At 51.4% G+C, this 13,589-nt stretch overlaps 1 protein-coding gene across 21 annotated transcripts in view; it reads left to right on the forward strand.

The window, feature by feature from the left end:
• NCOR2 (nuclear receptor corepressor 2) overlaps positions 1 to 13,589 on the forward strand; it is a 412,272-nt gene that overhangs the window by 301,285 nt on the left and 97,398 nt on the right. For 19 of the 21 annotated variants that reach the window (XM_073313442.2, XM_073313441.2, XM_073313453.2 and 16 more), the window contains 3 exons: positions 4,633 to 4,757; positions 5,676 to 5,848; positions 9,250 to 9,312. In XM_073313442.2, the coding sequence (XP_073169543.2) occupies positions 4,633 to 4,757; positions 5,676 to 5,848; positions 9,250 to 9,312 (361 nt within the window). The remainder of the gene's footprint in view (positions 1 to 4,632; positions 4,758 to 5,675; positions 5,849 to 9,249; positions 9,313 to 13,589) is intronic. The other 2 variants (XM_078848967.1, XM_078848969.1) reach the window with 1 other exon arrangement.

Here is a 13,589-nt window from a genome sequence, read left to right on the forward strand (position 1 = left end):
ACGTCAGATAGCTTGAGAAGCACTGACTAGTCCAACCCCATGCTCAAAGCAGGACCAATCCTCAACTAAATCATCCCAGCTAGGGCTTTGTCAAGCCTGACCTTGAAAACCTCTAAGGAAGGAGATTCCCCCACCTCCCTAGGTAACGCATTCCAGTGCTTCACCACCCTCCTAGGAGTTGATCTCTCTAAGGTACCTCCATCTCTGGGCACCTCACCACACCCCCTGTGATGTTGAGAAGTGCTATTATACCCATTTTTCTATATGGAGAACTGAGGCCGAGAGCAGCTAGGTGAGTTGCTCAGGCTCTCACAGGAAGCCTGTGGCAATGCAGGGATTCGAACCTAGGTCTCCCATGTCCTAGGCTAGTGCTCTAACCACTGGACCATCCTTCCTCTCTGTTGGTCCCTTATGATAATCTCAGCTCTGCCTGCTGGCTCCCTTTTTGCAGGCCAGGAATAGGCTTGTCAATTTCATCCCCAGCCCTGTCCAGTGTAGCTAAGTCAACCTAAGTTCTAGGTGTAGACTAGGCCTGAGCAGAGGGGAACCAGTGATATGGCGGGGCAGCTGCAGCAGGGCAGGGACACGTTTGCACTGTAGCGCTCTGCAGGCTGGCTGGTGGGTTTATCAGTGAGGCCTCTAGCTGAGAAGCTGGCATTTTTGCAGGAATAGGAGGCAATTTGTTGCTGTTGTGGTCACAGAGGTGTTTAGGGCCTGTAGCCGTCTGGCAGGGAGGGGCTGCTCGCCCGCGTGGTGACCCGTCTCCTGGTTCACTCAATTAATCGTTGACCTCAGGGTGGAAGATGGGCACTTGGACATAGTGGCAGCTAGTGCGCTTCTGCTCTGCATCCTGGATTCCATCTGATGCGCAGAGGCCTGTTTCCCAGTGCCTGCAAAGCCACAGACACCGGAAGGAATCAGTCTGTCTGGAGATTAATGAGATAGGGTTGTGTGACCAGGTCAGAGCAAGCCTTCTCTTGACCGTGTTAGAGAATTCCTGCCTGCATCGCCCCAGGCAGCGAGGAGTGTCCATGGTCCCTTCTGGAGGGAGGGCGGACAAGTGATACCTTAGTGCAAGGGGCTGTGACTGCCAAAGGCTCCTGTGGCTCTGGGAGGAGAATGGGGCACTCCTGGGTAGCCCTCCAGGGAAGCATCATCAGGGCAGGGGGAGGAAAGTGGTGAGGAGATGCCGGGGCAGCCAGGGCTGGCTGGCAGTGAGGATCGGCTAGTGACTCAGCCCTGGGAGCACCCCTAACTACATAACACCCACTGTGGCTGGCTGGTGTTAAAAACACAAGGCCCCTCTTTTCACTGGCCTTCCCACAATAGCTCCCCAAACAAGCCCACCCCGCCCCGCGCCTGGCAGCCGAGCAGCAAAGGGGGAGCGTGCGGCCTTGGCTAGTTCATCCCATGCTCCCGGGGTCCTGGCATCACTCGGACACCATGGCATGGGTTCGGTGGGAGAGAGCTGCAGCAGGCCCTCCGGGGGAGCGCTGGGGGTAAAAATCTGTGGCTGCTCAAACACCTTCCAGCCCGAGTGGGTGTGATGCAGCGAGGGACACTCTGTCCCAGCCTTTTACACACACTCTGGCACATTGGCATCTGCACTTCCTGGGCTGGCATCACACAGAGTAATTCAGTCCATTGCAAGGGAGAGGGAGGCAGGTCTGCTCCCCTTTTGCTGGATGTCAGGAAAGGGCAGTAACAAGGGTCAAAAAAAGTACTAAGATCTTTTTTTCCTGAAACCGCTTGTGCCTCGTTGGTGAAATGGTTACTAGGAAGGGAGTGTGCCGGTTCTGACCAAATTAGAAGCTCTAGCCCACTTCACCCAGCCGCCTCTCCTCAGGAGACTGTCGGGCCCCTCGAAGCTCAGGGAGTCTTGCTAATCTTGTGGCTCTTTGTCCAAGCCGAACCTAAGCTACAGAGTTCACTGGTGAACCACATCCATGACTCAGAAAGGGTCATGGAGTTCAGGGCAGCATTGTTGCAACCCAGGGATGTTGTTGTGTCCTTCCCCGTCAGCGTGGTCTTTGCCACGTGCTGTGTTCAGAATGATCCTCGTGCAGCTCTGCGCCCCTCCTTAACCACCTGCCTGGGGGTAGCAGGGAAATCGGGCCTCTCTGCCGCAGTGCAGGGAGAGGGACTACGAGCATGTGACATATTTGACCCTGTTTGTGTAGAGGGGGTGGGACCAGGCCAGTGAGGGAGGAGGAGCTGAGGTAGAGGGAGAGTTTCAGTCTCAACTGAGCCTTTTGGTGGGTGTAAATCAGACCTGTCGCATTCTGGAGACACGGGTCCCTGGAGGTTGTGAGATTCCTTTTTGCCGTGAGAGTGCTACATGCAAACCCAGCCGCCTTGAAATGAATGCAACAGTTTGTTAGCATTAGTGAGTATTATTAATGAATGACACTAAGTTTAGCCCCATACTGGCTGCTCTCGCTAACCCACAATGAGGTCTGAAAGATCCCGCCCCCAATTTCCTGCCATCTAACGCCCTCCACTGCTGCTTCCTGTCTATGTAGATGCATTGGCAGCAGTTCCTCTAGTGTGATCTTTTGGATGAATGAGTACGTGCATTGGGGATTTGGCTAGACAAGGGCATTTTTCTGGCTTTACCCTGCAGGCACAGAAGCACTTGCTTGTAGGGCCTTGTTATTTATGCTTGCATCAATGCACGAGTCTAAATGTCCTGTATTGATTTGATGATGCGGCATTTAAATAACCAAACGGCTTCTCTGAACTTGCCTGATTCTTCTAGCAGCTGTGTGAATTGGTTTGAGAGAACATCTCTTACCTTTCAAGGGGCTCCCTCACCCCAGAGAGAGGAGCACTGTTTCCAATCCCAGATCTCGATATAAACCCTTTAGAGCCTGCCCCTCTGCAGTCAGTGCCACATCAGTGGAGCTCCGTGCCTACACAGGCCCAGTGGCTGCCCATGCAGAATTCATTGCAGGAGCGGGAGTGGTCAATACTTACAGACATTTAACTATCGCCAGCCCTGAGAGCCCAGGCTTCCAGCTAATCTGGGTTTACCTGCCCCAGAAATCTCCTGAGACAGCCTGTTGCAGGCTACAGAGCTTCCAGCGGATCAGAGGAAGGTTTGAAAAGCAATTGCGTATTCTCTGAACTGTGGTTCCAACCCTTTCAAAGTTCTCTCGTCACTACGTCCGATTCTTCACTGCGTCACGCCTCCTGTTGTCATTTTCACTAGTGCCCAGCAGGCGTGAAAGGCTGCCCTTCTGATCTGGCTGGGCTTCCTGCTCCCGCTGTGCACGTGCAGATGCCACCGCAGGGCGGCAGGCAGCAGAGAATCAGCCTCGCTCTTGACGGTTGCCATTTGGTTTGTGGCGAGCTGGGATCCCATAAAATATAAACCCCCACCCCACACCAATAGAGGGGTGCTGAAGTCGTGAGCGCATCCTTAAAGTGAAGCACGTGCCTCCAGTACTTTGCTGAATCAAGGCCTTAAAGAACAAGATGTTTTCCTGTCACTTCCCGTAGCCCATTTCAGTAGCTCTGCACGTCTCATTTAGCACTAACCCTTTGAGGCACAAGAGTTGGCTTGGCGCAGAACGCTGGTGCACGGGAGAGTTGTGTTCACAGGCAACACTGGGGTGTGCCATCAAATCGCACGTCTCTGCCACAAAGCACCTTCCTAGCAGCTGCAAACGGGCTGCACAGATCATTCGGGATCAGCCCTTCTGCGGATCAGTTCAGTTGGAGGTTTCTTCCTTTCAGCCTGTGGAATCCTCTCCCCAGGAAAGCTGCACTAGGCAAGCCCTGGTGGATGTACTGTAGGAAACAGTCCTGTATTAGCTGGGGAGGAGCGTGGCTTAATAAATCATTTCTGTCTCTAATTTCTACGTCTCTGTGGAATTCCTTTCATTTGATGCTAGCCAGAAGGAGGGCTGAGGAACCGGGCCTCCCCCATGCTGTCTTCCTGCAGCTGCAAAATGGAATCCAGCATCATTATTATCGTTTTAGAAAAGTTCCTGTTTGGTAACATGAAATGCCTGGAAGCAGGGCGAGCTCCTGCACGAACTGTCTTGAAGGAAAGGAGGACTTGTGGCACCTTAGAGACTAATAAATTGGTTAGTCTCTAAGGTGCCACAAATACTCCTTTTCTTTTTGCGAATACAGACTAACACGGCTACTACTCTGAAACCTCTCTTAAAGGAGGGTAAAGACAGGTGGGTGCCTCACACCCAGCAGCGTTTGGGGCAAATGGGAATAATAGCTTCTCAGTGAAGTGTCTGTCAAGCTGTGCGGATTCTCCCTCAGGTGATCTGGGGTCAGGCTCACTTCTTCTGTGCAGAATGTCTTGCGTCGCTTGACCCGACACGCATTGCGTCATTGTTAGCCTCATAGCTTCTGTAGCCTTTCCATTCACCTTAATGGGCTTTGGATCAGGCCCCTAAGGACAGACCCAAAAAGGGCTCTGATCTCTGCATTCAGCTTTCTGACCCGCTGGCCTGCAGATGTCCACACCGTGGCTTAAGCAGCGCTTTGTTGTTTGTTTCCCTTCTCAGTCAGCCCCTTCAGCATAGTTTAAATGCTCTTGTTTGGTTTAGTCCAGGTGCTAAGATTTATCTGCCTCAACATTTCTTTTTTGAATTGTCCCTTGTTTTGCAGCAGCAGCAGCAGATGCCCCGTAGCAGCCAAGAGGAGAAGGATGAAAAAGAGAAAGAAAAGGAGAAGGAGGCAGAGAAGGAGGAAGACAAACAGGAAGCAGAAAACGATAAAGAAGAACTGACAAAGTAAGCAAGTTTTCGCCTTTCTCTCTACTCCTCACCCCTAGGGATCATAGTGTGCACTGGTCTGGGAATGCATCATCTCAATGCTCCCTCCTTCAGGAGAGCCGCACTGGAAGGAGTGGGAGGGGAAGTGGTCAATGTTTTGAAGTGCATCCAGCAGAATCTGGGCTCTGATCCCAGTACTGGGTGATCCTTTTGCAGGTTACCTTGGATGTGCTGTGTGTACCGCTCTCTTCTCCTCGCACGGCGCAGGCTAAACCTGCTGCTAGCAAAGGAGCGAGTCTATTCATTTATAGGTTTCCCCTCTTCCCCCACATTCCTGGCGAGCCTAGAAGAAATCACTGACTTGCTTTATAAAGCCGATCAGTCCATGAAGCAGCTTTGATACCAGGGTTTATTTTATTGTTGCAAGATATTGCTGAGCCTCCTAGAATCAAAGCAGAAATCAGGATGCAGTGGAGCATAGAGCTTCACCTTTAGTGGTGTTGAGGTCAATGTGAGATCTTCCAGCTCAAGGGACGGACCAGTTTTATAAGTGTGCCTGTCTTAATGCTTGGCACAGCATGGCTTAGCAGGGAACGCCGGATTTGTTGCTGGGAAAGGTTGGCTGGCAGACTGCTAGCTATCTGTAATGGGCTTAATACTTGACTTAGGAGAACATCTGGCTTCATTATATCCAGGCTGCCTAGACATTTACCAGCAGGTCCCTTTCAGAAAGATAAATGAGGAGGAGGTGATGATAAATTTGAATGGCCCAGCGTTAAACCTGTCTCTGTCAGGTCTCTGCGCGCTCTTGGAACTGCAACCACCTGCAAAAAAAACAAAACAAAAAACCCCAACCCACCCAAAGTCAGGGAAAGTGCCCTCGTTGCAAACTCCTGAAATAGATCCCGTCACCCAGTGATTTCCCCGCTCTTGCAGGGAGAAGAATGACGACACGTCAGGGGAAGATAACGACGAGAAAGAAGCCATCACTTCCAAAGGGCGTAAAACTGCCAACAGTCAGGGCAGGCGCAAAGGCCGCATCACCCGTTCCATGGCTAATGAGGCCAACCATGAGGAGGCAGCCGCTCCACAGCAGAACACAGAGCTGGGTACGTACCGGCTAGGCACAAAGCCTCCGTAACTCAAGGTGGGGAGGAGGGATTTGTAGCAATCCAGCCAGCTGGGAGGAGGGAAGGCCTTAGGAACAAAGGCTGCTGGGTTTCGCCTCTGTTTTGTCACTGATTCATTAGGCAGCCTGGGACATGTCACCATGCCTCAGTTTCTCTATCTGGACATGGACAGTATTATCATCCTCCTACAGCCCTGGCTCTTTAAAATTCCTCCTCTCCTGAGGAGTGTGAGTGACGTTTCACCAGCACCTCAGGATTACCCAGTGGAATTCATCTAGCTGGACAGGAGGCATCTCAAAGGGCCAGGCCTGTGTCTCACCAGGTGAGGTTTGCATCACGTGGAACCTCAGCTGGAAAGCGCTGGAGAAAGGCAAAGGGAATCGTGCCATTTTCAGCAAAGCCGTGCGATCTTCATGCAGGCATCTCTCTACTGCCGGTGGCTATTGAGTGCGAGGCCATCCTTGGGAGTCTGGCTGGTGGAGTGTCTTACCATGTGTCCTGAGGCGGGCTCAGACTGTCCGTGAGAGCTCCACATCCAGCAGATTCCCAGGGCGCTGCACCTGCCCGGGGGCCTCGCTTGGAGTCATTTGCTCATTCTCCCTCCCTGCCCTGGCCCCCCGCTCCCTCCAGTTTATAGTGTGCCTGGGCTCAGAAGCAGTAAGGATGAGCGACGGCTCTGACGCAGCTTGTTGCAGTGACCGTGGTGTCGGAAATCCAGGCCTTGCCTTTGTGGGTACCACAGATGATGGCTCAGTGAGGGGAAGGCTGGGACAACTCTCTACCTGTAGCCTGTGATGCCATGTTTCTTCCAGAGTAGGAGATCCTCAGCACATCACTTACTCCTAATACTTTCTGTCCCACGCGGTCTGTGCTTGGGACTTTGCTTGTTGGGCTAGCCTGTTCAACGCAGCTCTGATTCCCTGCCCCGTTTCAGCCAACCTCCCTGCTGTGCAAACACGTGTGCAGTGATTTCAAATGAGAGGACCCAATATGACAACCCCGGAACATCCTGAACATGCCATTATGTTTCCTGAGACTTTAGGGCATCTCAGGCTGTCAGGGTGGTGCCTGGGGTGTCGTCAGAAACGAGAGAGAGAAGTCAAACTGATCTCACCCTAAAATGCAGGGACAGACAGCTAGCGTAGCCCTTAGTTTGGAACGACAGGAGACAAGGATCCTGCATGCAGCTGAGACCCATACAAAGGTGATAGCTTCCACTGCCAGCCACATGGGGACTTGTAAGTGTTGAAAAGTGCCATATCCAGGCGATGGTAGATGGTGTGTGTCTTTCCCTCTCTTCTATGACTGACAGAAAGATGGTGGTTGCCCCTGGGAACTATCCAGGGCTGTCTTTGATAAACCGACTGCAGTATTTGCCTGATTCCCTATAGCAAATACTAAAGAAACATTGATCCATGCAAGACAATTAAAAACATTTTAGGGATGACCTGCCTTCTGTCTATTGGAGAATTTCCTTACTGAATGCGGTGTCTTTATTAGTATAAATTATGTCTGTAAATGTCCGTTGATTCATCTGCTGAGTATTGACTAAACCCTTGACTGAGCTCTCCAGGGCAACGACTGTCTTTGTGGGTATAGTGCTAGCATGCAGGCATTATGCCAATAGCGATCGGGAATAATCCCAGTCATTTAGGTAGCATGTTTCCTCCAGAGGTCTCCAATGGAATCATAAGCGGGGAGAAAAGACTGCTGACAATAGTAAAGTGACCCAAAAATGGGCTGATGTCACTGGCCTGCCAAAGCAATCGGTTACACTTTGTGTCTCCCCAGGAGTGATTTAATTTAGGTTGGCAAAGACAGTTACCGCATGTTAAATACCCATTGAACATTAAAAAACAAACAAAAACCCCATACTGTGGTTTAGCTACAGCACGTTGCAGCTCCCAGTAGACATCTGTTACGTAACTGCTCAACCTCCATAAATATCATTAATCAAACCCAATAGGCCATTTATCTGACATTTATTTAACATACACTAACAATCTTATTAAAACGCAATTAAATGCCTAGTCAAGTGTGTTTGGGATACTTACAGCAAATAAATCTTGAAGCCCTAATTTGCCCATGGAGGGGGAAAGAAAATTCACAGGTATTGATTTTGTTCTACCGGCTGAGCTAACATGTGCTGGCTGGATCTCTGTGGGGACTATATTTCTAATGGAGGAAATGACCTGCAGTGACTTCCACGAGGTGACACCTGCAATCTGGTGCAGTCAGCTATGAAGAAAATGCATTTTTCTCACTCCCAGGCCCTGGTACCTAACAGGTTGTGGGCATCAGAGCTATACCCTTCCCCCTCCAGAGCCCAAGAGCCTTTACAAGCTTCTTGGAGATGCTGCTTCTCCTCCCCACTCGTGTCCTTTAACCTAGCCTGTTGGCCTAGTTTCCATTTTAAAAGAACATGGTCAAAACCTCTCTCCTCAGTGTTGAAATAATGCTTCGCCTGTTGGCAGCTGAAACGGAAATCTGTTTTCTTACTGGGGGCTGTCTGTCTCTGACTCACATACTGGTTTGTTGTTGTCGGGTTTGCTCACATGTGCCAGGCTGCCAGCAGGATTATTTCAAAGTGAATACATTACTCAGGCCCACAATGTCCAGGGCATGGAGCATGGGGGTGGAGAATATAAGTGAATGCTGGGCATAGCTGGCACCCATCTCTTACTGTGCTGGTTGGAGGGCACGGTCGCATCCAGGCCTCTGGAGTGTCACTGTTGCTCTGAGGTTCTCGTTGGGTGTGAAAGTGACTCAGACATAGCCCAAGGTGCTGCATGCAGAATCTCTGATCGCCTGGGCATTGCACCATCTCTCTGAGTGCATCAGATTTGCTGACGACGGGCTCCCCCTACTGACTCTCCGCTCCCCGGGGGTTGATCAGTATTGTTGAGTTGACCACATCCCTGCATCCGGGCTGAGTTCTCAGCTCTTGCCACCCCACCGACGACACCTCTCCACACGATTAGACTAAAATCAGTAACTGCGTCACACCTTTTTTCTGCAAGACCAGGGCAAGTGGGACCATTATATCACTGGCAAAACACAGTTTCCCTAACGGGGCTGGCTTGGTTTTCCCAGCCCAAAGCTACCTTCCGCTCAGACCTTCCGTCAGTGTGCCGAACACTATGCTGGCTCGGCGATATTGGGCCTGGCACCTCCCCATATCTAAGCCTGGCACGGAGGCTTGTGAAGCACTTTGGGATGCTCAGATGAAAGGCGCTATCCGTGTACAGTGTATTCTGATTGGAATGGCTGGCATTTGGGCGCAAGTCACCCTCCTGAGATTTTCTGGCTCAGTTGCTGTGTTTCGTACATTTTAAATACCTCTCACCGTGACCGCTTGGTTCTGTCTCTTTATTTTTCAGCTTCTTTGGAGATGAATGAAAGTTCTCGCTGGACAGAGGAAGAAATGGAAACGGCCAAAAAAGGTAATATACAATACAGTTTTTCCCCCCATCTGCCAGTTCTGATGGTCTGGAAAAGAAGCCAGTCTGTGGAGTTAGATGGTACTCGCCCAGCACAGACAACATGGGTGTGTTACCACACTGAATCTTGGGGGCCTGATTCTGCTCTTCTTTACACTGCTTTCACCCACTGTGTAAACCCATTGACTTCAGTGAAGTAACTCCTGATTTATGCTCGGTTTAGGCGAGCAGGAGCGAGGACCTGTATAGTCTGAGAAAAGTGCTTTTGTGTTAGTTTTGGTAACAAGCTACAAAGTTGGCAGCAAGTTTGGGAATTTTGTCAGCGCTTGCTCCAGGAGTCATACGTGATTGATTTGGGTCATGGCAGGACAAGGTGGTGTAGCATTGTCTGGGCTCTGTGCTGAAGCGAGGTCGCTACAGGAGGTGGCTGCATGGCCAGAACTCGTGTTGGTGTCGAACTGGGAGAGCAGGTGGTGGTTTGCAGGCCTGGGCTAGATAGCTGGGGTTTAGCTCTGTGTCACGGAGTTAAAGACTGGAAGGGCTCATCTAGTCTGACCACCTACATATCACAGGCCATCGAACACCACCCACCCACCTCCACACCAAGTCCAACAGCCAGAATTAGACCAGAGTATTTTATCCTCAGGAGACTGAACTGTTGTGTGCCACAGGCAGAAAACTGGAGGGACCAAGGTGCCCAGTGCCCAGTGCCCAAGGTCCCTGCAGTGGCAGGAAATTGTTTTAGTGAGATATACCCAGCCAAGCCCAGCAGGTAATCCATGACCCATGCAGAGGAAGGCGACCCTCTGCCCCTAAGGTCTTTGCCAATCTGACCTGGGGGAAAATTCCTTCCTGACCCCCAATTTGGGGTCACTTTCCGTGTGTTCGTGATACACACGTGGCCCCACACCGGTAAAAGGCATGTACCCTGATGTCCATGCAGGGGGACTCCCATGTGCAAAAAGAGTAGAAGATAACCTCCCCAGCCCATAACTGCACAACTGCAGTCGCCCACTAATGGCAAGTCAGAGTTTCTGATCTCTGCCGCCTCCTTCGGAGGATGTGCTGCTGTTCGTAAAGCGACTGCCACTGACGCATCATCGGCCGAGAGCCCCCAGGCCCCCGAAGTGTGATCGCAGATGGGGATTCTCCTGCTGAACGCTGAGACAGGGCTGTCCCTTTACCCGGGGCGAGGCTGCTCGCCGGAGGAGGTTTGTTTTGTGTCCTGTGGCCGAGAGAGAGAGAGCCCATCGCTGAGACCGTTGTGTAAATGTGCTGAGTGTAGCAGGCTCCCCTTGCCACTTCCCCCTCGTTTGTCGGACTCCTGTGCCAAGATTTCTGCTGTTTAATTTTTTCCAAAGTCATGTCCTGTTGATCTGCGGTTGAGTTCCCAGCCCGTGCAGAGTGCAGCCCTTTCAGCTTGCTCCCTTTCTTCTGGCCTGTGAGTAGTGTAGACGTGCAGCTTCAAATGGAAACGAGCTTCATTTGGGGACAGCAAATGCAGACAGACTTGCTGGCAGGTGTTCGATCAGCTGGGGAAAAGTCCCTGCAGGAGGCACCTGGAGCATAGCCTCTGGCCTCTCACGTACCTGCAGCATCCCGGACTCGGTTTGTGTCGAATACGAATACACCGATATGTTTGGCTTGTTCTCATTTGAGCCATTCGGACCCTCTATAAACCCCTGGGCCAGTCTTGTGTACGGCCAAGCATTACTCTCTCTAGACTTGTCACGAGATAGACTTCAGTCAGGCTGCCTGGCTGAGCTCCAGCTGCTGGGATTAGCAGCTGCCGGTCAGTGGATTTCTGCTGTAAGGATCCCTTTGAGCAGCCCCCTCTTTCCGATTTTACTGTGGAAGAGCCATGTAGGCTGCACGGTGGGGCTGTGCTGAAAGGAACAGTCTTGGTAGCCACCCACCTAAGCCAGATGGAGGATGGAACTTTGGGGAGGGGGCATCCAGTCACCCCAGCACCTGTCCAATTTGCATAGAAAGGCAGCAGGCAGTGCTCCAACCTACGCAGGGTTGGATCAGTCCACGGGAGTGTGGGGTTTGCCCCCCCCCCCCCTTCACCTGGCCACTTGCATGATGTTTCCCCCATGCAGTGGCCTGGAAAGTAGCGAGGTTTCTGTCTCAGGTGTCTGCAGGGAAGCTAAATTCCCGTCTTGCCAGGCCCCAGCCAGCTTCACAAGGCATTTTCCTGTTGAGTGCACCCAGCGAGTTTGAATGCGCTCTAACCGGCACTTCCAAAGCTTGGGGCTGGATTATTTTTTTTAGCCTGCAGCTGGTTGGCATTCTGAACATTCAAAAAGAACCTCAGTCGTCAGTCCCAGTCTGATCCTTCCAGCTGATGGCTGTAAGGGTAAAGCCCAGCAGCACGTATGCCAAGGAACTTGGTTTGGGGCAGTAAAGCAGTGTAGTTGAATAATCTCTCCGGATTGCAATCTGGGTGAGCATATTTGACAGCACTTGCATAGCGATGCTGAACGGAGAGATTTTAAGTAAGAGAAGGAGGTATTACGGACATAGGGTGAGACAACAGTGGGGAGTACCATATTATTAAAGTTAACTAGAGGAACGAGAACGTTGTACGGGTGAAGTTCTTGTTTAACAACACTTTTATTTTGTAATAGACTTTGATTCGATAGTCTGCCAAAATGTACAGCGACTGATGTAATTATGGGGCCGTGTGTTCTGATATCATAGGCTTCTTCCATTGCGACTGTGATTCAAAGGTATAAGCAGGCAGTTTTGATTAGCTGTAGTTGCTCCAGGAGTTACCTCACTTGCTTTTGGACCGGGTGGTGGGTAGACAGCGAATCCACTCCCATTGGCTTGGACCTCAGGCTGCGTCAATTTGGATGGAGTTTTCACTGCAGGATGGTTTATCCTTGCTCATGCTCTCACGCCCCGGACCTGGGAGTGCTTAGCTCGCTGCTAGGTTCGGGGGATTTATTGAAGAGCTAGTGACCATTCTAGATGCAGCTCAGGGCTTTCCCCAAAGCTTTAACATGTGGTTTTACTTTGCAAAGGGACTATGTAATGCTGGCACCTTCTTACTCAGCAGCTTTTCCTCCCTGTGCATCACTGGGGCTTAGATCTGCTGACTTCAGGAACAAAAATAAGCTTTGGCCACTTTCAGTCGTGTGAACTGTGCTGGCTCTGCAAGCCTAGGGCTAAGGGGTCTGTCCCACTTTGGGCCTCCTCCTCTCCTGTTCAAACACATGGCAAGCATTGGATTGACACAGGTGAGGGCATACTCGGAGGACAGTGGGCGGCTGCGCAGGTGTTGTTTGGCCTGCAGCACCTTCAGCTCAGGTGATGATGCACAAGAAGGGAAGCGACCCCCACTTGATTCTCAGATAGCCAGGCTGAGTTTTCAGGGCTGGCAGTTAGAAACACCAGCCTTTTTACTTGTAAACTAGCACGCACATTGACATTAAATGAATTAAACGGGTCCACATGAAGCCGCCTTCTTAGCCTTCTTCTGCTTAGCTTGCATGTGTGTGGAAACACACTTCACTGTGTGTGTGCACGCAAAACGTCCAGATTTCTGCTCTGTTGCCCCCTTCTGCTCTGTTGCCCCTTGTGCTCTTGCAAGGAGCTGTCAGAGTAAGCGGCAGTGTAACACTGCGAAGGCAGTGGGTATGTCCCCTGGTGCAGAGAGAACCCCTCACCACCACACATGCAATCACCCACGCTTGCTCCGTTCCAGTGTAAAAACCTGCTGATTGAATTAAACCTTGGAAAGAGAAGCTGTGTGTCAGACCTGTCTGGTCTTCGGCTCACTCCCCCTTCCATGACTGCTGTGGTCTAGCCGGGAGGCAGGCATAGGTACTGGGACATCTCCATCATTGGAGGTTTTTAAGAGCAGGTTGGACAAACACCTGTCAGGGATGGTCTAGATAATACTTAGTCCTGCCTTGAGTGCAGGGGACTGGACGAGATGACCTCTCGAGGTCCCTTCCACTCCTATGATTCTATGACATGAAGGTATACGGGTAAGAGAAGTGGAAATGAGCATACACAACATTAGGTAATTCTCCTGGACTGGTCGAACCCTTGTGTTGGCTGGGGAGCATCACCAGGTATTGGGGGCAAAATCAGATACAGGGGCCAGATTCGCACCGGGGGGATCCCTTGCCTCTGTGAAGCATCAAATTGAGCAAGAGCATAGCCTGGCCCTACCTAGCCCCAGGGTAGCCTCATGCACTTCCGGGGCCGGGTGGCCTGGGGCAGGAAGTGGCAGATAGTTTGCACTGCGGTGGTCCCCACTCCAGCCC

Source organism: Lepidochelys kempii, chromosome 15, assembly GCF_965140285.1.
Source record: "Lepidochelys kempii isolate rLepKem1 chromosome 15, rLepKem1.hap1, whole genome shotgun sequence".
Classification (NCBI taxonomy): domain Eukaryota; kingdom Metazoa; phylum Chordata; order Testudines; family Cheloniidae; genus Lepidochelys; species Lepidochelys kempii.